This window comes from Vicia villosa, linkage group LG5 (genome assembly GCF_029867415.1).
Source record: "Vicia villosa cultivar HV-30 ecotype Madison, WI linkage group LG5, Vvil1.0, whole genome shotgun sequence".
NCBI classification, from domain to species: Eukaryota; Viridiplantae; Streptophyta; class Magnoliopsida; order Fabales; family Fabaceae; genus Vicia; species Vicia villosa.
The window spans coordinates 29,730,252-29,757,892 of NC_081184.1; the positions used below are offsets into that span (position 1 = coordinate 29,730,252).

At 30.7% G+C, this 27,641-nt stretch overlaps 1 protein-coding gene across 1 annotated transcript; it reads right to left on the minus strand.

Annotated features, from left to right (window-relative positions):
• Positions 1-17,719: 17,719 nt before the first annotated feature.
• LOC131606458 (F-box/kelch-repeat protein SKIP11-like) lies at positions 17,720-19,063 on the minus strand. Its single transcript, XM_058878683.1, has one exon. The coding sequence runs from the start codon at positions 19,061-19,063 to the stop codon at positions 17,861-17,863; it is 1,203 nt and encodes a 400-aa protein (XP_058734666.1). The 3' UTR covers positions 17,720-17,860.
• Between the last annotated feature and the right edge of the window lie 8,578 nt (positions 19,064-27,641).

The following is a 27,641-nucleotide window of genomic DNA, read 5'->3' on the forward strand; positions in this document are numbered from 1 at the left end:
AAATTTTAACTCAGCATTTAATCAACCTAAACTAAAAAAAAATTCAATAATGCATGGATATATAATATATTTCCTTTACTAGTTTCTTTATTTAAATTATAACAAATACACAATTTATACACTCCTTCTTAAATTTAAACACTTCAAAAATACTTAAAACATCAATTCAAGAGAAATTCTCAAGATCTAGATGAACTTTACTTCTAAATATGAAGTTGATCCTACTCCCACTCAAACACCTATTTATTAAATTTATTTGAAAATATATTAAAAGATGAAAAATTAATATAACAATAAAATAAACAAACTCTATCATAATAGGTGGGGTTAATGAAGACTAACAAGTAAAGGAATATGGGGTAAATATTTCAATTTATTGATTTACTGGAAAAGTATCAAGTATTATGGAATGAAATCCATTTGAAATCTAAGAAGAAGGGGAATAGAATAGACAATTCATTCATTGTCTTCTTTAATCATTTGCCAAACTATCCACATGTAGGTGGAGGTGCATGTTCTTAGGTAATAAAAAGTGATTTTTATATTATTCATTTAATTTTTTTGAACTTATAAACTACCATAACCACTTCTATTTATAGAGATGAATACATGGCTGATTGTTAGCTACATTTATCCATGTATGGGAATACTCTCTTGATTATATACATCCATGCAAAGCTAAATGATATGGTCTATAATACTTGCAACTTAAGTTACTCTTCTAATACTCCCCCACAAGCTCATGGAGAAGGGAGAACCACGATTTTGAGTTTGATGTGAAGCTTCTAAAAAGTTGTATTTCCTAATGGTTTTGTGAGAATATCTACAGCCTACATAGAGCTTGGAACATGTTGAATCTTTATGAGTTTGGAAACAACACGTTCACGCACAAAGTGAATGTCTTGCTCATTGTGTTTAGAGCGGGCATGAAGAATTGGATTGTCAGATTAGAGGGTAGCACTGAGATTGTCGAACAAGAGTGTATGGAAAATAAAAGGAATACGGAGTTCCTGAAGGAGAGACTCGAGTCATAGCAAATAAGATGTCGTGTGAGACATGGCATGATATTCTACCTTCGTGCTTGAGTGAGTTATCAAGTTCTGCTTCCTAGAGCTCCACAAAACAAGATTTGGTCCAAGAAAGATATAAGAGCTTCAGGACGATCTAGGCACAAAGTTTCACTTATTAGTTAGGAGGAGATTTATCCCCCAGTGTATCTCGAAAGTAGAAAAAATAGAACTCATTCGAGAGAGCTTGGTGGTGTTAAGAATGGTTCGAATGGGCGTTCTCTTAAGAGTAAATTAGACGGATAGAATCTAATTCATGTTTATGCTAACAGAAGAGCAGAGACAATACAAATACAACTTTTTTCTCATGAAGCAACTTTGCAAGAAAGGAGTTAGTTCCCTCCGAGACGTGGAGCACCTATCATTGAGATCACTCGCACAATCAGAGTCACTATAAGCACAATAAGAGAACTTGCAGGAAAGTGCAACTAGAGACAGCAGAAAACCATGATTGATAGTACCACTTAGATACCTCAGTATATGTTTATTGATCAATTAAATAAATTTAACATTATAGTTACAAACAACTTTAATCACAACAAAGATAATCTATATGACTTAATCAATACCGAACCTAAAATTTACACAAATTTGATATGACCAAAATAAACCTAACAACATAAGATTTATATGAAAACGGTAAAAAACCTAAAACATTCAACTATACATAAAATTTAAAGGAGATACGGAGAGATAATATTGCACCAGGGTTTAAATTTGGTTCCATGTGTTCATCATTGCTTTGCACCTTATTCAATCTCCAGTGGTGGACCATCGAAAAATTCGTATTCTTCCACTACTTTGGAAATTTTACAATGTCCATTTTATACAATCAAGGAACCGGATGTTGAAATTAAAAACAAAAATGATCAGCTTCAATTTGAATATTTCCTTCTTCTATTATACACATCCCACACAACTGAAATTCCAATGTCTTCCCTTAGTCTTAATTGTCTTCTTACTCAAACCCATGATCTGCTCTAAGCATTTGTTGTGCAGTGATCTTTACTCAATCATATTGATACATTTTCTGAGCTTTCTTCTCATCTGGAGAAACATAAACTCCCAACTTTTTTCTGCAACAACCTTTACTTAGTTCTATCAAAGTCTTAGATGGAGAAAATCTTTTCTTTTTGCTCCTGCTAGATTTTCAATTCTAGGCATTACCACACAACACTAATATTGACCTACAACTCAAGAGTTTCACAAACATCAATGATAAGAGATCACCCTTTATGATAGATTTCACTTTCTATAATAACTGAGAATAAACCAACTCATAATATCTTGCTAATGGTTAAAGATAAATGTAGATTCAATTTACTTGTGTTTGTGTGAGCTTTGATAGCTAAAAACTATGCTTGAAATACTCTTAAAGTTATAATATTGTCACTAGCGTTTTTTTAAATGACACCAAAATGATTTATATATGTGTTTGAGATAGAGCACTAAAAGTGAGTAAAAATATCCATTTTATTCGAGTCAAACATAATGGATATGCTTTGAGTCTATGGAGAATTTAGGATTCAAGTTAGTGATTTGATTCAAAGAATCATGTGATTCGAATCACACAAACTAAACCAAAATATGGTATTTTAAATGAATTTTTATTCGACTCAGCCTTTATCTTGATTCGAATTATGCTTACTTTTGATTCAAATCAGAGAACCTTATGATATGAATCACATAGGAAATGGGAAAAACCTGAATAATAATTTATTGATTCAAATCATGCATATCCTTGATTCGAATCACACTTCAAAAAGTTACTATGTTAAGAGAAATGAAGTGTTTCATTGAATTTAAGATTGGTATAAAAGATAAGATAGAAAACGAGACAAGCAACAACACCAAAATCCTATAGGGGCTTGCATGACATGCATTATAAATGTGTCAACTTGAGCATTCAGTAAAGCATGATCAATGGTTTCCTTTGTGCTCGCCCAGAAACATTGCACCTTATCAAATTTTCATAAAACTACATAAATTGATATATTAGACTCATTACAACTTCTCCCCTTTTGCACAGTCAAAAAGAGATAGATAGAAATTGAATCTAAGCTCATAAATCCAACAAACACTAAAAATAATCCATAGAAAATTGTGTTAAAAATTAGCTAAAGAAAGGTATTCACATAATTAGAAGATTAAATCATAGATGGAATACATTATTATTAATGTCAAATGCAACAAATATCATAAAAGCTGAAATGAATATTTAGTAGCAAAACACAATGGTTACAACACACATAACTTTGGAAGAGGGATAAATAATGCATGAACATAGCAAAAATGATTTCAACATGAACATAATCGAACATTTCATTTTACAAGATCTTAAATGCACAATTGTGGAGTTAAAAATTTGTCAAATTTGGATGAAGAAGCAGCATCCTATACACATATATCATCACATATAAGATAGAAAAGATAAAGGATTAAATAATGACATGATAGATTTTAGAGAGATCATATCAATAGTCTTGTAAAAAATAACTTGATGCACAAGAAATCATTAGTGAAAAATAAAATACGTAGAAAACTAGAAATAATTAAAGAATCAATCTTTATTCGAAACAAGATGGGTCAATGATCCCCAATTCCCTACGGATTGTATGAAAAAGTTCTACAAATAACAATTTTGTAAAAATATCAGCAAGTTGAATTTTGTTGTCCACATATTAAAAAAGAACACCCCCTTTTTAAATGATTCCTAAGGAAATGGTGCATAATCTCAATATGTTCGGTCAGTGAATGTAGAACTGTATTCTTAGTTAGGATTATAGTGCTAGTGTTATCACACTTGATTGGAACAAAACCTAGTTTTAAATTGTAATCTAGTAGTTATTGTTTTAGCCAATTTTTCAAGTGTTATCACACTTGATTTGAACACATTTGTAGAACTGTATTTTTTTTTTGTTAAAAATGTCCAATTTTTTTTTAAAAAAAACTATGTTTTTCTAACTTTTTGGAAATTTAGGACAAATCATAGATCGTACTGTTTTACAAAAAAATGGGAAAATTGGCCAAATCACATATTGACAAAAATTGGGGAAAGACAAAAAATGCATGTTTCACAAAAAATACAGACATTGAAAACACGTTCTCAAATCATCCCAAATGTTATCGATTTACTATAACGACCATCAAATTCATCACAATTATCTTAACAATTGTGCATCAACATATTATAACAACAAGTACAGTAAGAATTATTCACATATATCAATAACAACCATCTGACGATGACCATAGGGGATTTATCTCAAATCTTATTCGGTCACCACAGTAAACACATAAAACAAATTTATTACTTGATCGATGCCATTGGAATTTTGTCCATACCCCATTTGGCCAAACATATCATAGAAATTACATAAAACACAAAAATCCTCCATGGCGCTGATGGGAGGGCAATGACTCTTCGCCATCCTGGTTGTCTAATTATCACCATAGGTAAAGTAATCCACTCTTACCTCGAATGAATTTTTTTAACAAATTATGACTAATTCTTCATGTTCCTAAGGTCGCTCTCCAAGGCTCTACATATCCCAATTTCACCTTTCCCATGATCGGCCGCTTTTCAAATTTTCTAACTTTTTCTCGTACCCAAGCTCTAGCCTCTCACGTTAGAATATATATTATGCTAAATGTTCCAATTGTCTCCACACACCCTTCACTTTTGGATCTTACATATTTCTAAAGGTAACAACCAAATAATCTCATAATTATTTTATTCCATAAAATTATATTTTCTAAACCGGATGTAACATTTTTATTTTAATTAAATAAAAATTGCGTTTAAATAATTATTTAATAAACACTATAGTTATTTCTATTAATTCCAATTATTTAATTATTTTAATAAATCATATTTTATTTCCCCACTCTCAAGCTCAATATTTCCCGTAATTATTAAATTATTAAATTACTAAAATATTAATCTCACAAAACATCACAATAACTCAAAAATTAAGTAAATCATACAATACACATATAAGCATTCAAATAATTAAATAAAATATTAATCTAAAGTTGGGGTATTACACTAAGTCCTCGATCATCAAAGTGAAAGCACATTCACTCATTCCTTCCTATTTAGATTAAAAGTATATTTTTTCAATTCAAAATTATTTTTATTATTTTTTATATTTTAGAATATTTGGTTTCTATTTGTATATTTTATGATAAATAAAAATAAACAAATTAAAATAAAATAAATAAATAAAATCTAAAAGGGGATTAAAAATTAATTGAATTCTATATTTGGTGTTTTTGTATCTTTGTATTTTAATATTAAATAAAAACACAAAGTGATGAGCGCAAATAATAGACCTTTTTGTTGAAATTAAATAAAAGACTAGATATAAAAATTAATAATAATAATGATAATAATAACATTATAATAATACTTAAGGATGGAATAAAAAATATATTTATTAAATAAATAAGATACATCTTGGTTAAAATTTATTTTAAAGAGAAAAAAGCATTGTAAATTTTTTTAACGGTATTTAGACCTCATACTAACTATACTTTATAACAATATAAAAATAAGAAGGAAGAAAGAAAAAATTAAAATTTAGAATATTCCAAATAACAAGCATGTAAAATACCTATCTTTTCCATATAACAACAAAACAACTTAAACAATCATCTACACAAATATCTCATGCAAAAACAAATAAAACATGAAAATTTCAAAATAAATCCTAAACCACTATTCTGCAACGAAAAGAAAGTGACTAACATGGAATGTCGTGACCAATGTAAGCGACCTCATCTTTTCTTTTCTTTCCCTTTTCTTTGTATTTTGTGGTTTTGATCGTGAAGGCCTAGGGTTTTTAGAGCAAGTTTTGTCTTCGTTGTGAAGAAAAACTTTTTAGTTTTTTTTCTTTGAATTGTGAACGTCTGAGACATTCCACCATGTGAAGTAGACACCTCTGTGTCAAACGAACTAGCACTAACTCGTGGCCTGGATCGCATTGTCCTCTCTCTAAGAACAAACACATGTTAGGATACATGACAATGCCTCAAATTCTCCTAATTTTCAACCATTGTTCCTATTATACAAAAAATAAAATAATATCAAAATCAAGGCAAGTAAATTTTGGAGATGCATCTCCGTAAAATAGGAAAGCAAAATCCAGAAAAATTCCGAGTTGCATCTCCATAAAACTAGAAAGGCAAAACAATCTAAAAAAATTCTGAGATGTATCTCCGTAAAAATGTGTGATAGCAAACATTGTCCTGAACACCAACAAATTTGTATGCATGTCTAAAAAAAATACCTATTTTAAATGTAACTACAAACTAAATAAAAATAAATGGGCTTAAGGCCTTACTTCTATAAAGAAAAGTATGAAAAAAAGTAAATAAAAATAAACAAAAGACAAAATGAACTACAAAATGGTGGTACAATAAAAAAATGCTATAGGCACAAGGGAGGGGGTCCCACAAGAGTCCGTTGAACAATCAAGAGGAGTGTGGGAAGACTTCTTCCTCCACAATCCCGCATTTAGTTACTATTCCTGTAGCAAGAAAAATGGAAGAAAAAACTACCAACAAAATTGTAAAAATGTCATAACTTTCTCAATTTTTCATGGAATTAAACAAATGAATAATGAAAATTCATTTACTCTGATCTCATAAACAAGATTCTATGCTCAAAATCAGCAATTAAATCACATAAATTTATGGAGGGGGGATGCAACAACCCTCTTTTGACTTAATTTTCCCATAACTTCATCAATTTTTCATGGAATTAGACAAATGAATAATGAAGATCGAACTATTTGATCATGCAAACAAGGATCTATGCTCAAAATAAAAAATAAACAATAAAAATTTACGAAAAAACTGAAAATTAATCCACATTTAATCACTTTTGCTCATGGAGATTCAAGAACACTTTAACTTATTGATTTTGAATCAATGGAGTTTCCACGCAAAATGGTGATCATTAAGATGCTAAATAAATGAAGCAAGAATAAAAATGAAATAGAATTAAATAAACAACAAATATTGGAGTTTACCTGAAATAAATATCAATAAAGAGAAGAAAGAAGTTACTTGAAAAAAATGGAGAAAAATGACGCAAGTTTTGGCTTAGTTTTATAAGGGATTGGCGGTAAGATTTATGAATGAGAATGTGTTTATTTATATGCGCTAAAAAGGATAGTGTAGGAATTAAGAAAAAAGAAGTAAAAAATGTGAGTGCATTATAGAAGCTTATTTAATTAAATAATCAATGAATAATAATGCAATAAATCCATGAAATAATGATGTAATAAATATATGGAATATTGATTTAATAAATGAGAGATATTTTGGACCTTCTAGAAACACTGACTTTTATTTTATGATGTATGAAAATGATTAACAAAATTCAAATGGATATAAAGATGATAAATCAAATGATCATGAATTTATGTTCTAAAATGTATAATGAAATAAGGCAATTTTAGTTAATTTCTTTCAGCATATAAAATGATGAATTTATTTTTTACTTTTTAGTTGATTTTTGGTCCACCTAATTCATAAATGATCGACTAAAGACACAAATGTGATATATGAATGATCTTGGGACAAGATTGGGGTATGACCCTTCCAGAAAAATGAAACAAATTAGGAAATTAGACGAGACAAAGTTTTGCCTCAATATGTGCAAGAGTTACCAATACTAAATGCCATCATGAATTTTAATAAAATGTCTTGGAATTTTGAAATTTAACAACAACTAGTCGTCATGAGAAATATAAAGACCACACTCATGTTACATAAACATTTTAAACAGGCTCGGCCCTGTGCAGGAGCAGCAGGCTCTACAACACATGGCCCTAAATTTTGGAGGGCCACAAAATTTAAAAAACTCTAATTTTTTTACATTAAAAATAATAAATATAAAAATTGTTATAAAAAAATTTAATATATCAAAAAATGTTATGATAAAAACATAATAAATTAAAAAATGAGATTGATCAAAGTCAAGATTGTAACGCCCCGAATTTAATTAATTATTTAATTAAATTAAATCAAGGATTTATTCATTGGAATTAGTTGAAGTCGAGGTTTATCGATATTATTCTACAAACGTAATGGATTAATATGTTGATTTGAACAGTTAAGTTATGGTCAGATTAATAAGTCGGATTAGTCAGAGAGGTACAATTGCGAGTTAGTATTGTTAAAGTTATGGATCGATGGTAAATTTGGAATATTATTGGAAATAATATTCGGTTATGTTGTGTGGTTATTTATTTGTGTGTGTTATTCGGATTAATTGAGTAATTAAAGAGATATTATGAATTGGGCCTAAGTGGAAGGAATATAACACAATGGATGGGTTATGGGTTAAGCCCATTAGTGAGAAAAGATAGTAAGAGTTAGGGTTTTAGATGTTAAACCTCATAACTCATTTTGTGGAAAAAGAAGAGAAAGAAGAAGAGAAAGAAGAGAAAGAAGGGAAGGAAGAGGGAAAGCTATGGCATGAAGAGGAAGAGCTCCATTGAAGGAAGTGAAGCTTTTGCTAAGGTAAGGGTGGGGTTCTTACTTTCTAAGGGTTGGCATGATGATGTATATGGTGGGTTAGATTGTATGTTATTCTCCATGGAAGTTGTGTGTAGAGATGTTAAGGTTTATGAACAAATGTGTAAATTTATGATTTGAAATGTGTTTTAATTGATGTTTGATGATTGTTATGATATTAGAAGTTCCATAATATGTGTTGTATTTGTGTTTATAACATGTATTCCATTGTTGTTCATGATGGTTGGTGTTTTTAGCTTGATTGGGTTGAGTTTAGGGGTTCTGGGATGGGTTTCGTATGCTGTTTTCCGTGTTTTGGGGGTTTCTGAAATCGCCAGTTCGCGCCGCAAACCTCTGTTGACGCCGCGAATTGCCTGGAAGAAACTCAGGAAAAATTGGATTCACTCAGTTTGCACCGCGAACTTTGTTGGCGCCGCGAACCCTGTTTTGCAGAACTTTTTCTAAACTTTGAGATGATGTAACTTTTGATCCGTAACTCCGTTTTAGGCGCCGTTCGAAGCGTTGGAAAGCTAACGCAATGAACTATACCATGATGCAATAAAATGATTCATATGCTATAGTTTCCTATTATGTTTATTAGGATTAAGTGATGAACTATGTTGTGTTAATATATGAAGTATGCTCTTTGCGATGAATTGACATAACTATGTTGTAGTATAACTTGATGTATGTTTTCTTATGATAATACAATGTTATTGAGATGATGATAAGTACCTTACTTATGATGAATGAGATAATGATGTATGTGATGATATGCGTGATTAATAAAGATGTTGTATGCTATATGCGATTAATTGTGCGTATTTGATATGTATGAGTCGACGATGATGCCATGCGATGACTTAGCAATATATATGAAATTGAATATAACGTGTTATGATGATTACTTGAATTAAGGAATATGACGAATTTGTTGATGTTTGTTGTTGTTGTGCAATATGTTGAATTGTTATTGTTTCTATAACATGATGAATTTGTCGTTGTTGTTGTAGACCCTATGGTCACTATTGATAAGTTGTATAATGTTGATGAGTTGTATTGTGATGTATTGCGAGGTGAATTATTGTTGTATGATGATGCAACATAGTGACGTGATTGTGAAGTGATGCATTCTTATGAATGATGATGATTTTGTTGTTGTTGAAGTTCGACATTATATTGATAATGTTCGATGGTGATTTAGATGATGTTGTGACGTATTAATTATGTGTGTTGTGTTTGTGTGGATGTCACATTTATTGAGTCACATCCATTGCATAAAGAGACGGTGGCCTTAATGGAAAAAGCGACGGTGGCCTTGATGGCAAATAGCGACGGTGTGCCCAATGGCAAATTTTGAGACGGTGGGAGTTTTACTCCAAATGGTACCACATGCATTTGCATATGTCGAGTCACATATGAATTGCATTTGAGTCTTATTTTATTATGTTTGTGGTGATGTGTTGACTTGATGATGAGATGTTTATCGTGATATGTTGGGATCTTACTTGTGAATTGCATATATTGTCATGGTTATTGTTGACATTGTTGCCATTCCATAAGTTGATTATGTTATTTGAATTGTTGAGTCGATGATCTGTTGTTGTGACATGATGATAGTATAATTATGAATTTGAATATGTTGTCTTAACTGATTAATGATATTGTTGCCGTTTTGAAAGTTGTATTACATTGATAAGTTGTTTTGCGGTAAAACTTGTTGTAAGATGTTATGTGATGCGAAGTGGTGAAATTATGTTTGATCTATATCTCCTATATTATTTATCATGCATTCCTTTATATTGTAAGATATCTCACCCCTTTGCTGATATTTCCCCTACCATGGGAAATGGGCAGGTACTCAAGATTAGTTGTGGATGTTCGAGGTTATTGATGTGAAGTTTTGATGTTTCTTTATGGCAAATCGAGTCGGTGTCCATTGCTCTGATACGTAGCACTCGGGGGGATTAGTCGTTATTACTTGATTGTTGTATTCTATGATGAAATTTGTGTTAAGTTGAATATAAAGATGTTTTTAAGTTGAAATTGGAAGATGTTGGATAAAGTCTTGTTTTCCGAATGCTATGTATCTGTGTTGATTGCAATATGAGTATGTTTGTTTGGTTAAGTCGAATTGTGACATCCCATCTTTGATGAATATTTTTAAATGCACTCTGATTGTCGCTTTTAATTGTGGGGTAGATTTGGGGTGTTATAATAGTGGTATCAGAGCCAGGTCGGTCTGTCCGGCCAATGTTGTCTAATGTTGTTTATTCCTGTGTACGCGACGAGTGTGTGAAACACTATCGGTACTTGTTGTTCTTCTAATCGTTGTATGCAGGAGTTGGTTTGAAGCTAAGTGGGGGAGAAGCTATGCTTCTCAAATGTGTTCAGTTGTAAGGTGTTAGTATATTGATGCTAGCGACATTGCAAGTGTCGAGGGAGTTTGTTGTTTCCCAAATCGAATGTGACTTGGATTTAAGATTTTGGTTGCTAGTTAAGTTGGAATCTCATGAAGAAGAGGGTGAGAAGGAATTGTTAATGTTTACTACCCGAAGGATGAGGGCCCTGTAGAGATTGGTGATATGAAAGTGTGGTTCAAGTTACGGTTGTTTATGAAGGTAACTGTTAAGTAACAAGAATAAGTTCTAGAAGATGGAATTTAGAAGTTATGATGTTTCGGCAATACTGATGGACTATAAAGTCCTTGGTTGAGTAGCCTTGTGTAAGATGCCGATGTTGGATCAGTAACTAAGTGAAGTATTGCGGTAGACCTTGCGGTAGAATTATTGTAAGTGATTGAGATAGTGGTAGGAGCTATTGAAGTTGTTGAAACTTTCTGAAGGGCGAGTAAGAGCTAGAAGTGCGCAAAGATGAGTATGATTTCAATAATAAGAAATGTTAATAATGGCGTACAGGAATTTTGTTATGATGTATCATAAGAGGTGTTTAGAAGGTAGCTGCAAGACGTCGGTGTTAGCATTTTTGGATGATTTTGGAAGATTAGTGAATTATGGAATTATAGTACTTCTGGTGATATGAATACAAGTTGGAAAAGAATATTATTAATGTTGGTAATGATGGTTTATACTCCATTGTGGTTGTCGGCTATCTATTGACAAATTGAGGACTTGATCACCCTTAATCTTTTGTTGATAGTAGACGAAATCGTGATTGGATGACATAGACGTATCTTGCTAGCTTGATAGTGCATAAAGGGATGAATGTTATGTCGTGAAGATATCTGGTTGGCAGGAATTAACGGAAAAGTATCAATGAATAGTTGATAAGTAATGAACAGGTCAGAGAAGTTGGTTTATAGGCGAGATAGCGTCGCAAAGTGAAGGATTGATGATGTCGAGTGAGCATCGATTTTGGTGATGGATGTTCAAGGAAGTCTGAACTAGATTGATTGTGAACCATGTAGTTGAAGGAAAGATTTTACATGGACGGTGACTTAAGATGGATTATCAGAGTTGCGCAGCGGATGTGTAAGGTGGCGTAGTTGCTTCACTGTGTGGTTGTTAAAGGTGAAGAACTAGGTATTGAAAGCCTAGGATAATGATATATCTTGATCTGCATGTTTGATTTGGTGGGTGTTGAAATAAGAACGATGTGTCGGAGATATGATATTTTCTCGTGAATACTTGCTGAGTTTATAAGGATAATATTGGATTTGTTAGTTTATGGTGATGTTGGGTGTATTCGTCGAGTGATCTTGTTAAGTTGGTGCTATACGTGTTCTGGTTTCTGTTATCGTGATATTGTTGTTGGACTCTGTAAGTAAGAAGTGATATTTTGTACTATGACTAAGTTGAGTATGCTGGCTACATTGATGTCACTATGAGAGTGATACAACGAGGCAGAGAGAGAGTTGTTGGTGTTTGTTGAAGATTGTTATGTATAATTAAGGGAATGAAAGTACGTGTGTGTTCTGGTGTTGAGAATGATGTTATTACGATAATGGTGTGGTGTTGAACACCCAAGTATGAGAAGGTTATGGTTGGTACTACCTTAAGAATCATATGTCAAGGTATGGTTGAGCAGTCATGACTCTGTTGCTAAGTTAATGAAGTAAGATTGTATCTCCACATTTGAGCGTGTTATTGTTATTGATACCTTAAGTGTTGGTAAGTCGGGAGGTTCATGAAATGGTCGGTAAATTGTTAACAAGTATGCCGTAGAGATGTAAAATAATTGACGCTGGATTTAAGTCAGATTAAGTTGTTTTGGTAGTCGAAGTATTGTCAAGCGCAACTGAGAATCGGAGAGATAGAAGCGAAGTTAAGGATGACTATGTCGGATAGATTTTCGAGGACGAAAATATTCTAAGTGGGGGAGAGTTGTAACGCCCCGAATTTAATTAATTATTTAATTAAATTAAATCAAGGATTTATTCATTGGAATTAGTTGAAGTCGAGGTTTATCGATATTATTCTACAAACGTAATGGATTAATATGTTGATTTGAGCAGTTAAGTTATGGTCAGATTAATAAGTCGGATTAGTCAGAGAGGTACAATTGCGAGTTAGTATTGTTAAAGTTATGGATCGATGGTAAATTTGGAATATGATTAGAAATAATATTCGGTTAGTTATTTATTTATGTGTGTTATTCAGATTAATTGAGTAATTAAAGAGATATTATGAATTGGGCCTAAGTGGAAGGAATATAACACAATGGATGGGTTATGGGTTAAGCCCATTAGTGAGAAAAGATAGTAAGAGTTAGGGTCTTAGAGATTAAACCTCATAACTCATTTTGTGGAAAAAGAAGAGAAAGAAGAAGAGAAAGAAGAGAAAGAAGGGAAGGAAGAGGGAAAGCTATGGCATGAAGAGGAAGAGCTCCATTGAAGGAAGTGAAGCTTTTGCTAAGGTAAGGATGGGGTTCTTACTTTCTAAGGGTTGGCATGATAATGTATATGGTGGGTTAGATTGTATGTTATTCTCCATGGAAGTTGTGTGTAGAGATGTTAGGGTTTATGAACAAATGTGTAAATTTATGATTTGAAATGTGTTTTAATTGATGTTTGATGATTGTTATGATATTAGAAGTTCCATAATATGTGTTGTATTTGTGTTTATAACATGTATTCCATTGTTGTTCATGATGGTTGGTGTTTTCAGCTTGATTGGGTTGAGTTTAGGGGTTTTGGGATGGGTTTCGTATGCTGTTTTCTGTGTTTTGGGGGTTTCTGAAATCGCCAGTTCGCGCCGCAAACCTCTGTTGACGCCGCGAATTGCCTGGAAGAAACTCAGGAAAAATTGGATTCACTCAGTTTGCACCGCGAACTTTGTTGGCGCCGCGAACCCTGTTTTGCAGAACTTTTTCTAAACTTTGAGATGATGTAACTTTTGATCCGTAACTCCGTTTTAGGCGCCGTTCGAAGCGTTGGAAAGCTAACGCAATGAACTATACCATGATGCAATAAAATGATTCATATGCTATAGTTTCCTATTATGTTTATTAGGATTAAGTGATGAACTATGTTGTGTTAATATATGAAGTATGCTCTTTGCGATGAATTGACATAACTATGTTGTAGTATAACTTGATGTATGTTTTCTTATGATAATACAATGTTATTGAGATGATGATAAGTACCTTACTTATGATGAATGAGATAATGATGTATGTGATGATATGCGTGATTAATAAAGATGTTGTATGCTATATGCGATTAATTGTGCGTATTTGATATGTATGAGTCGACGATGATGCCATGCGATGACTTAGCAATATATATGAAATTGAATATAACGTGTTATGATGATTACTTGAATTAAGGAATATGACGAATTTGTTGATGTTTGTTGTTGTTGTGCAATATGTTGAATTGTTATTGTTTCTATAACATGATGAATTTGTCGTTGTTGTTGTAGACCCTATGGTCACTATTGATAAGTTGTATAATGTTGATGAGTTGTATTGTGATGTATTGCGAGGTGAATTAATGTTGTATGATGATGCAACATAGTGACGTGATTGTGAAGTGATGCATTCTTATGAATGATGATGATTTTGTTGTTGTTGAAGTTCGACATTATATTGATAATGTTCGATGGTGATTTAGATGATGTTGTGACGTATTAATTATGTGTGTTGTGTTTGTTTGGATGTTACATTTATTGAGTCACATCCATTGCATAAAGAGACGATGGCCTTAATGGAAAAAGCGACGGTGGCCTTGATGGCAAATAGCGACGGTGTGCCCAATGGCAAATTTTGAGACGGTGGGAGTTTTACTCCAAATGGTACCACATGCATTTGCATATGTCGAGTCACATGTGAATTGCATTTGAGTTTTATTTCATTATGTTTGTGGTGATGTGTTGACTTGATGATGAGATGTTTATCGTGATGTGTTGGGATCTTACTTGTGAATTGCATATATTGTCATGGTTATTGTTGACATTGTTGTCATTCCATAATTTGATTATGTTATTTGAATTATTGAGTCGATGATCTATTGTTGTGACATGATGATAGTATAATTGTGAATTTGAATATGTTGTCTTAACTGATTAATGATATTGTTGCCGTTTTGAAAGTTGTATTACCTTGATAAGTTGTTTTGCGGTAAAACTTGTTGTAAGATGTTATGTGATGCGAAGTGGTGAAATTATGTATGATCTATATCTCCTATATTATTTATCATGCATTCCTTTATATTGTAAGATATCTCACCCCTTTGCTGATATTCCCCTACCATGGGAAATGGGCAGGTACTCAAGATTAGTTGTGGATGTTCGAGGTTATTGATGTGAAGTTTTGATGTTTCTTTATGGCAAATCGAGTCGGTGTCCATTGCTCTGATACGTAGCACTCGGGGGGGATTAGTCGTTATTACTTGATTGTTGTATTCTATGATGACATTTGTGTTAAGTTGAATATAAAGATGTTGGATAAAGTCTTGTTTTCCGAATGCTATGTATCTGTGTTGATTGCAATATGAGTATGTTTGTTTGGTTAAGTCGAATTGTGAAATCCCATCTTTGATGAATATTTTTAAATGCACTCTGATTTTCGCTTTTAATTGCGGGGTAGATTTGGGATGTTACAAAGATAATTGTAATTAAATATTATTTGTTAATATATAATTATATTTTTGACGGGTGGTTTTAAAATATTATAATTGTATTTGTTTTTTTTTAAATTAGGTTCATATTTTTAATTAGAACGGGGCCTCCAGTTTAATTGGGCCGACCCTGATTTTAAAATGCCCATCTCAAAACACATTCAGAGTTACCATTTTGCGGGAGTCTATTGTATGTAAATTACAAAATCTCAAGTTTGAAATATGGATCTTCGAAGAAGAGTAGGAAATAAACCTTGATCGAAGAATGCATGACTTTAATACAAGTTTGAGCATCTAAAAAATGTTGAAGGATATTATTAACTTAAAAATTCTAGCAAATGATTCAGATAAGGGACTTAAGAAAGAAATTTTACAAGAGTTAATTTAATGTGATCTAGCTAAATACTTTGCAATTTTTGCACCTCATTCAAAATACATGATAGATTTTGTAATATAAATGTTATATAGAACTTTGAACTCGTAAACATATCAATCAAAAATCCAATATGATCTAACTAATGTCCTAGTTATTTTGTCAAGTTTGAATCCAATATGATCTAACTAATGTCCTAGTTATTTTGTCAAGTATATTTATTAAAAGTAAAACTTTTACCGTCAACAACCATTTATTCTTATAACTCTGATGTGATTCAAATCACTTTAGTAAAACTCTAATTGATAATATTTTCTTCAATGCATTCAATTGTGTTGTAAAAATATTTACTATTGCAATTAATATTTAATGAAGTTAATTGGAGTGCATATTACCAATGCAACTTCCACATTTTATAACATATACATGATGAGTTGTCTTTGATTTTATTGTCTTTTTTTAAACTTTTTTTAATTTAATTATCTTCTACTTATTTATGTGTGAAATTAAATAGTGTTAAAAAGAAAAATGAAATTTATTTTCGTTATCGTTAATCATTTTTTATATTTTTAATGTAAAGATTTACCGGATCTCTTTTCAAGAAGTATATTTTCAAATCATTAAGTCAAATATGTTGTAGACATATCTTTTAATAATTACCAAATTCAATTTAACACGAGTTTCAATATAAAGTATACATGTTACAATAAAAAAAGTTAATGCACACATGTAATACCTTAAATGTTAATGTTTGAGATTTTTCAAAAGTTTTGATGGTGAATAGGTTTTACTAACTATTTCATAGATCATAAATATAATGGATTTGTTCTTTTATTTCCTTGTGTGAGGATTTGCTCTTATAAACTCATTATTACATATGTGCACTTGAGGAAGATAAAAAAAATGGATGAAAATATCGCATTAGCTAAAATATCAATTTTGTGATAAAAATATAATTGAAAGCTTAAAGATGAGAATAGTATGATAATATTTATTTGACAATGATTTACTAGGTTTACCTCTTCTCTAATCAATTTCTCCTTTTTATGCTTACGAAGTCTTCCATTTTTCTCTAGTTTTATCTGAGGTGTAAGAATGGAGTTATGAGACAATATGGAAAAAGTGGATCGGTGTTGATTATATTATTAGGGGAACTTATCTTTTGAGTTTCCTCTAATCCTAGACACATTTGGATTAAGTTGTTTCCACTTCTAAAATTATTCTTCGACAAATGTTGAGAGAAATAACTTAGCCTTAGTAACTTTAACTAATTTTAGGAATATTTAAATTAAGTTGTTTCCACTTATACAATTCGGCTACAGTAAGACTCAATTATGTCATGCTTCATTAAATTTAAAATAGCAGTGGTATTAAAATAGAAGTTAAGAAATAGACTAAAACTAAGTAAATTATTTTTAAAAAACTAGTATAAAATACTCAATTCTTACGATTCTTAACTTCATCAAGTATTTTTAATTATAGATTATAAGTCTTAAAAGATTAAAATATTAATTCTTTTTGTAACATTTTTTATCTGTATGCAAAATATAAAAAATTTATTAGACTTTATATCACACATTTAACCAAATAAAAATCTTCAACAATACATCATTACAATTAGCTTAATACTTTTCCACTGCCACCCATAGAAATTTGAAATTAAAACGCCAACAACAATATATAATAGAAATAACATAATTCTATATTACAAAAGTAACACCCACATTAACAAACTAGAAATCATTGAAAGTTTTAGGGATAAATTAAAATATTGAAATCATAACAACAAATAAACTCATACAACACTAAACAACATCAACATCCCATCACAGTGCAGTTATGAACAAAACTCCTTGATTCCTTTGTCGCAAGCCGATTCCACTGTGGCGCATTTTCGTTAGGGACCCAAGCATTAATCTCAAGCATTCCTCTACCATGAAGATTATGACCTCCAAGAAATATTAGCTTATCACCACATGCCCGAAACGCTAGACCCCAACCATTCATCGAGTTTGTTTGTGCGGGAAATCCTCCAATGGTAACCCATGAATTATTTCCTTTAACATACTTCTTTACTTCCTGTTGTGAATAATCAGCAGCATACAACACATTTTTTACAACAGCAATCAAAGGAGGTGACCCAGAAGCGGGTGGTGTCTCAAGCACCTCATTTCGTATTGAGAACATGTTGGGTATTTCACGCCATTCTCTTGTCGTCATATCAAACTCTTCACCGCATGTAAGTTGTGTTATTTTATCAGCTGCAATCCCACCAATGGCATAAAATTTTCCATCCATAAAGACACCTGAACACATTTTTCTTGCTTTATTCATGTTTGGAAGGGTTTCCCATTTTCCAGTGTTAGAGTTATAGAGCTCAGCCGAGCTTAAGATGTTACCACGCATATCACAACCACCCGCTAATATGCCAATTCCTCCAAAGCTAGCCGAAGCAAACAAGCATCTAGGAGTATTCAACATTTTCCCAATTGACCACATATTTGTTAGAAGATTATACTTATAAATTTTAGGAGCCATTAATTCCTTACCAAAAACTAAAAGCTCAGTACCAATAGCCAACGACTCCTTATCAGACAACATGAACCATTCATCGCAAATTATTTTAGGTAATTGCATCCATCGACCTCGATTAGGATCAAATGCCTCCCATTTAAAAACTTCACAACTGAAGTAAACCCAATGTTCTATTATTCCCATTGTTCTCCTAAGTTGATAAAGTTCCCCAGATCGAATTAATGATCGAAAACTCGTATTTAATGCAGCAACTGATCCATAATCAGATCTTGATAATTGAAGGAGACAATGAATTGATATATCTCGACCAAGTTGTTGAATAAGAAAACTCGAATCAGAAGTTTCACCAGCATGTTGTTTTCCATTGTTATTTCCTTTTGGATAGGAATGGAAAATGGAATTCTTTTGATTTCCCTCTTCTTGATTCTTTTCATCTTCCTTTTCCTTAAAATCATCCACTCGACCTTCTATGTTTTTAGACATCGTTTATCTTTTTTATATTTGATTAATTTTTCTTTCTTTGAAGAACCATAAAGTTATGATAATCGAATTGTTTATCTTTCTTATATTATTTTGGCATCAAATATACATGACCTGCAAAAATATATGAAAAACAGTTCATCTACAAATGTTAATAGGAATGAAAAAAATACTATTGAACAATTTTCATCAACTAATTTTTATTAAAAATGAAAGAATTCGAGTCCAAATCACACATCAATAGTTTATGGGTATAACACATGCACAAAAACATAACACATGGTAATGAGTATCCAATTGTCAATACCGAATTATAAAAAATAAATATTTAATCTTCTAAAGAATTTTAACCTTCAATTTAATATATTTGTAAGTTAACATAAGAAAGGAGTTTTTAAGAATTAATCTGATAAATAAATTCAATCAAAATAATGAATTTCATATAAAAATTGAAGACCTACAATAAATAAAATACTTGTAATTTGAATTAGCATAATTTTCCTTCACTTTTTTTTCTACATGATAATTTATACTCATTTGGAAAAAAAATTATGATTAAGGAAAAACACATAACTACACAAAGAAAAACATCTTAATAAAATGGGAGGACAAGAAAAACTTACAAGTTTGAGAGAATTAAGGATTGAAATTGAAATGTTAGATCTCTATCTACAATTTCTCTTATCTCCAAAGTGTATATAGTCTCTTATTAGTATTATATGTTTGAGAGATTATGCCATTTATATGTCAGTAGTATTGTTTATATAGAGTAAAAAATTTACTTAAAAGAATATAAAACAAAAATTACATTCGCCCAAGGTATACGTAAACTACATCACAAACTCACTATTTGGGGTTATTTGCATGAAGTCAAAGTTGTCAACTTTCTGATACTTATTGTGATCTTTGGCTGTTGTAGAGCAATTCCTATATTTTAATTTATATTTTTTTTTTTTTTATTTTCATTTGGATCATTCAGTCATTTTATTTCGTATTATTTATCTTTCTTGTCTTAATTATAAATTTGTTATATTTTTGACAAATCTATCGTAATTAGGACTCTAACATTTGGTAAGTGTCTTAATTTATCCCATAATTTTGATCCTTTATAAGCATAATCCTCAAGACGAGGATGAGACATCCTTTTTTATATGAGTTGAGTTGTCTATAAAACTTTTTTTTAAGAGTAATGTTGCCAACTCACTTAACATTTTATTTGTAAATTATTTTTTCTTTGAATTTCAACAATTATTAAATATGAATAAATATAAAGTTTATAATTTAAATTGTTTTGAGAAAAGATTTGTCCTTATTCCATTAAATTTAACTTTACTTTTAAATTTATGTTTATTGTATGATACAATGTCTTTCTTTTTCCATGAAAATATTTTTGATAATTCTTTGTTTTTTCATATTATTTCTTTTAAGTTCATTTTAAAATATAAAAAAAATTAATAAATTTGTTATTTTCTATTAAGATTGTTTATCTTTCTATTATTTAATCTTTTTAATAAGATTATTATTGATAAAATAATGGTTAATATTAAATTGAACCTCTTTTTAATATATATATGCACATTTGGTCAATATGGTAAATATGAACATTCATTTTAAATTTTCAATAAAATTTTTACATTTCATCTTTACATGTTCAGCCAAATGTATAATAAATAAAAATTTGAAAAATATTATTATTTTTTCTCTCCATCTTTCGGACCTCGTAGTATTATTGTTGGTAAGAGTTTGGCTATATAATTTTTAGAAATATAATTATACTCCAACCGGGGAGAGTTATAAAATGGTTATAAGTATGGTTGATAATAACTTTACCTTTTTCTCTTGTAAGTATGATAATTTTTTATTTTACTATTGATCTAGCGTTCGACACATACTAAAATAAAAATTTGCAATATATAAAATATATGAAGACTTAATTATATAATTATCATAATTAAACTAGATAAATTAGTTAATTATAATAAATTAATTTTTATTTTAATTTAATTAGCCTCTGAGTTGTACCAATAAAGACGTATAAATTTGATGATTATGCTATACAAACTATTAAACTATAATAAATTAATTTTTATTTTTAATAAAAAAAATGCACTACTTTAATGTAAAGTTTGACCATACAAGTGATATCATTAAAAATATTACTAATGAATATAAAAAATATTAATGTATTTTGAAAATAATATATTTAGTATATTATTGATATTTTGGAAAAACAGTTACAATATTTCTCTTTACTTCTCCTTTTTCAATGAATATATATATATATATATATATATATATATATATATATATATATATATATATATATATATATATATATATATATATATATATATATATATAATAAAATTCTATCACATAATAATTTTATTAAAAATCATATTTGTTTAGTTTTTGTAAAATTTAGAGTGAAAATGCATAAGCGGCATTTGATTAAGTTGGCACCCAACCGATATTCTAATTTAAATTATTCAATTATAAAAATTAAAAATTAAAGACTTAATTTAAATTTGGTCTCTCTATTATTTATTTTTTTGGATTTTGGTCTCCCTATAATAAAATCCGAAATTTTAGTTCCTTTATTTTAATTTTTTTGAGGATTTTGGTCCATTTGCAAATCCGAAATAAAATTAGTTCTTTTTTAATATTTTACTGCTGAACTGTCACTGACACATCATCAATGTGAGTGTTATTTTGTTTAAAATTGCATTTAAATTTGTAGGGGGACCAAAATCCTCTAAAAACTAAAATATACAGACTAAAATTTTGAATTTTAAAATAAGGAGACCAAAATTAAAAAAAATAATAGAGGGACTAAAATAAAAATTAAACCAAAATTAAATTTGGAAAGACTAAACCAAAGTCTGAAAATACACATTAGGGAAAGACAATCTAAAACAAAAATTAGTTTAGGAAATAACGAAAATTGTGGTTAGATACTTAAAATTGTGTTACTTAAAATTGTGAATAGCCTCCAATTTTGAGCTAATTTAATACCATGGTTTTGATTAAGATACACTCTATAACTGTTGTCTATATTGATTAAACCATGGTTTTTAATCCAATTTACTGAATTTAGTCTACATGTTTTGTTTAGAAAACACTTTTACAACTGTTGTCTATTGATTAAACCATGGTTTTTAATCCAATTTAGTCTGCATGTTTTGTTTAGAAAACACTTTTACAACTGTTGAATCATCTTTATGCCACTTTTTAAATTTGGTTACACCGTTTTCTTTTTACTATTAGATAATACTATTTCCGTTCATTTATATAAGAAATATTGTTGATTTATCTCCGTTGATTTATATAAGAAATATTGTTGATTTATATAAGAGACAACACATTTCTTAAGTTTATTGAATAATTAATATATGTGGTATTTATATTGACTAGATACATTAATTATTCAATAAACTTAAAAAATGAGTTGTCTCTTATATAAAAAACGGAGATAATATTTATTTAAGTATTGCAAATATCAAATTTACCAATACATTATCAAATTTACCTAAGTATTGAAAATATCAAATGTATCAATATTTATTTAAGTATTGAAAAAAAACAATTATATTAAAGTAAAGATAAGAGTCATTTTATTCTTTACTTTAATTATTTCCATTCAAACCAATGTATAAAGATAAATTCTATTTAACGCTTAATAGCAACTTTCTATAAATTAGGTTAAATAATGTACTATATAAAGCTATACTCTATTTATAAATACAAATTTTTATTTACTTCAGACAACTCCACTAAAACCAATATAGTTTATAAACTTAAACTTTATTTAAACTAAAATTTACAACAATACTAAAAATACAACATTAATGTCAACAATCTAACAATAGTTTTCATGACAATTTAAATAATAAGCATCTCATGATAGTAAACTTAAACATCTAATTTTGTTTGAATCAATGGATAAGACTCTTCACCCAACTGAAGCAAACCACCAACCACATTAAAACTATAGTTTGCCTCTGCCTCCACATCAATAATATTTTCTATGCATTTATGCAAAAATACAAGAAAGTGTGATAAGTATTATGTCTTGCAGATATAGTATACGATAGACTTCCAGGTTCCTGAGAAAGTTGCTTGGAGGGTTTTTAGGTGGGTTACTTGTCAACTTTGTGAAGCATCGACATTCATCCATACATAGGATTTATGCAAGAATGTTCTTTTTCTTTTTGTCAAATATCACTTTCTTTTTATCATCGTCAGTCCAAAAACCTTTCACCTTTACTTGTTCTACATTGTTGATGACCGTTGTAGGAGATGAATCGAGTATTTTCAACAACATTTCATATGTCTTATCCTTGTGCTTCTAGATACATTTGCATGCGAATTTACCAAAATGTATAGTATTCAGTGACGAAACATCGACGTTTATTGTTACTAACATCATCTACAAAAACAATATTAACGGAAGCCATAGTTTCTGGATCAGGGAGCAAGTAATATTAATCAGTTTTGATGTCAATTGTAAGTATATAGTGCAACCTAAGAGGGAGTGAACAAGGTTTTGAGACTTTTTTTCGTTGTTTTGCATATGTTCTTTTTCTTTTTAATTATCCAAAATTATGGTGGGAAACTAAGAACAAGAATGCACAAAATAAAATCCAGTAAAGTAAATGAGACAATATAAATCCAGTCCCTCTACACCCTGTGAATTATTTCACTATGTTAGAAATTATTACAGCCTGGCATTGAGACTCTCTTCAATTCTCTAACACAATAAAAAAAAAGTCACCTCTTTCTGATTTTACAATACACAAAGAAAAAACCATATTTTCTCCTAAATTTTATTGCTTCCACAAAATTGGCAAACAAGATACAATACACGGATACAGATAATTGAGTATAAATGAATTTTGAGTACAAATACATTTTGATTATTTCCAAATTTCAAACTTAGTCTTCTTTTTCGATATAACAATTCAAAATTATAAATTTTAATTGCTCAAGAAAGTTTTCTCTAATATGTGAAAACTATGTAGTAAAGTTTCTAAGAGATTTTGCAAATGCACAGATGAATTATTTGAAAATGTTTGATGAAAGAGGTAATTTGAAATCTGAAAATTTTTGCTATAAATATCTCACAAGATGCCTCTAGAAATAATGGAAATGTTTCGAAAAATGGTCAAGAGAATTTACATTGCTTTGGAAAAGGTATCACGATCATATACAATGAATGGGTATGCCATTATTTCAGAATTTTCAAGATTCTACTAGAAAAATCACTTTTAGTGACCGAATTAGAGACCGAAAAAGCTTTAAAATTGATCACTAAAACATTTTATGACTGATTTAGTGACCATCACTTTTTCGATTGAAAAGTGTTAGTTGCTAAGTTTCTTCGACGAATTTAGTGACCGAAATTTAACGACCGAATTCGTGACTGAATTTAGTGACCCACTTTAGTGTTCTTTTTCTGTAAAATAAAATTAAAGGTGACAAACCTAAGAATCGAACTTATGACCTCCGCTAATTTTATTAAGGCATACCACTCAACCACTTATATAGAATTAGAATCTTTAAAAAAAAATTGGAATGAAAATAGTATCAAAATAAAGAGGATAAAAAATAAAAAACTCAAATAGAATTAGAATCTTAAAAAATAAATTGGAATGGAAATAGTAACATAATAAGAGGATAAAAAATAGAAGAAAAAAATTAGTGACCGAAATTTCGGTCACAACATTGTGGTCGCTGATTTATTTTAGTGACCTTTTAAAACTGACTCATGAATAATAATTTTTGGTCACTAATTCGGTCGCTACGTGACTGGTTTTTTTGTCACTAAAAGCGAATTTTTTAGTAATGAGAAGCTACAGGGGACAATCGATTGGTCTAGGATGACAATTGATTGTTTCTCTTCCAACATTCACAAATTCAAATAAAACAAAGAGACAATTGATTGTAGTAATACACCAATCAATTTTGGGGTTAAAAAGTAGCCCCCTCGATCAATTGTTCAAATGACACAGTCGATTGTTGCTTCAAGTCGCACGCAATGCATCTGGAGACTTCATGACAATCGATTGTACCTATGTGTCAATCGATTGTTCCAAATAAAAACTTGACATTTTTCTAAGTTAAAAGTATGTTTTGAATGGAAATCATGCATGAATAATATGGCAATCTTAGAAGGGTTTATAGAAAAGTTTGTGAGCACTAAGGCTTATACGTAATGAATTATATATTGTACCTTTGCTTATAATTAATACCTTAATAAACCATAACTTGAGCATGATCAAACTTTTGTCATTTTGAGACTTCTTCAACCTTGAGATGACTTTTCCTTCTTTTCATAAAATTGTCTTCATAAAAATATAATCCAATTTAGAAGCTTGACTTCACAAGGAGTTAAAATATTCCACTCAATCTTCACATCCCTTGTTTAAGTTCAAATGTGTTCTAGATTCTTCTTCAAGAAGTTCATATTCTTCAATATTTAATTTCTTCATAGGTTTTTTTACTGTAGCATCTATAAACAACCTTATCAACACCTACTAACTTCACTTTTTCAAGCTTTTTATCAATGTGATGGTTACATCTTCTTAACATAAAATCATACAATCTTGCAATAAAAGGAGTATTGGGTTGATTCTCATTGTTCATGATACTTTTCTAAAATCATCCCTTAATTCAACTAAGTTGCATCTTCAACTTTGTGTTGATAGCATCCCATATTGTACAAAGATATCCTCTACAGTAAGTTTTTAAGTCTCAATGAGGGGACTCAAACATAAAAAAATATAAGTATAAAAATAAATTAAAATAATAAATTTAATTATATAGTTGTACATTTGGGACGTACATCCCGGATTATTCAGACACCCCGTCTCCTGCCAAATCGCCCATGAAGGCTTACATATATTTGGCACGTAATTCCCGAATTAGCCAAACATCCTGCCTCCTATCAAACCTCCCTTGAAGGCTTATGTACGTCCAGGAGGTACATCCCAGATTAGCCAGACACCTCGCCTCCTACCTAACCGCCCTTGAAGAACATGAAACACTCTTATTAAATATAATCAATGCCCTTCATGATATCCATACGACACGAAAACCGGGACAGTAAATAACCATGAATACAACATGATTATGATCAGGCCCAACACTATATAGAAGATAGCCTGTGAACGGTAGAGGCAAGAAATCTAAAATACCCAAAACCTTAGATATACCGTGGCTTCTCCCGACCAGTTTCGGGGAAGTCATCACATTGTTCTTCAAGAATAGTTGGCATCCACCGTGGGGCCTGGTAAAACTCTCCCAGACCACACACAATTGCGAATAGACAGACAAGATGCACGACTAACAATGCTGGTCAGAGATCCTAAGCCATGGAAGAATTGGCTACCACTATGGAGCTCTTACCCAATAGAACGAGCAATTATATAACATTGTGATTGCACTAAAACATCAACATCCTCAACCTCCCTCAAAGGACGAGGATCCTAGCGATCCGATTGACACTCAACCATTTCAAAGGAATTCTGGAGTGTTGAGGTTCCAAGAATTTCCAACCCCACCAACTCTCGTCATTTAATGGCAAACACGACCCACAAGAGCATATTTTGAGCGTCAATACTCATATGGCAATCATTGGAGCTAACGAGTCACTTAAATGTATACTCATGGCTAGGACCTTGAAGAAAGCCGCCCTACGTTGGTATATGGGATTACCTAAACATTCAGTGACGAGTTACCAGGATCTAACCAGGAAGTTGATAGACCAGTTCTCCTCTAGCAAACACCGAAAGGTCTCGACCACCAGCCTTTTCAACATTCGGCAAGGGCAGAATGAAACACCGGGAGAATACGTGGCAAACTTTAATGAAGATTCCATAAAGTCCGTTCATCCTAACCAAGAAATGTTCGTATGAGCGTTCTAGAATGGCTTGAGGGTCTGACACTTCAACGAATCGATGGGCTAGAAACCCGCCACCTCCATGGAAGATATTACCACCCAGGCAGAATGTTACATCTGAGATGAAGAAAGTAACATGGAGAAAAAGAACAGATATGAAAGGGAGAAGGACTTGACCGCCCGATCCCCCTACAATATCATCATCAGGCGACCGACTTTCAATGTTCTCGAGGAAACCTTAATCACCTTGTACCTGATAATGAAGTTGTAACACCCTTCTAAACCCCACGACAATTAATAAAATAATCAGAGTAAAACATAAAAACAAGGGTGCCACAATTAAATAAAACAAATAAACCAATTGTAGTCTTATGTCATGCTTTAATAGGAACGTTCACCAAACAACATTATCATGTTTATCACATCGGAATAACAAAACATCTTCCAAAATAATTCCAACGGAAGATAATCCAAACCAAACAAAATAGAGTATAACAAAATTAAACTCTAAATCTATCGTTCCCCGTGTTACAAGACCAGAGCATGACCGACACGACCAGATTAACTCTACGAGCTATCCTCACCAAAGTAAATAAGTCGCTACTCTTTAATCTGAAAATATCAACATGTAAGAGTGAGTCTCATTCGCAATTAATAAATATTATGCATTCATAAACAACA

Coding starts and splice junctions, on each gene's coding strand:
- LOC131606458 (XM_058878683.1), bottom strand. CDS start 19,063: ATGTCTAAAAACATAGAAGGTCGAGTGGATGATTTTAAGGAAAAGGAA.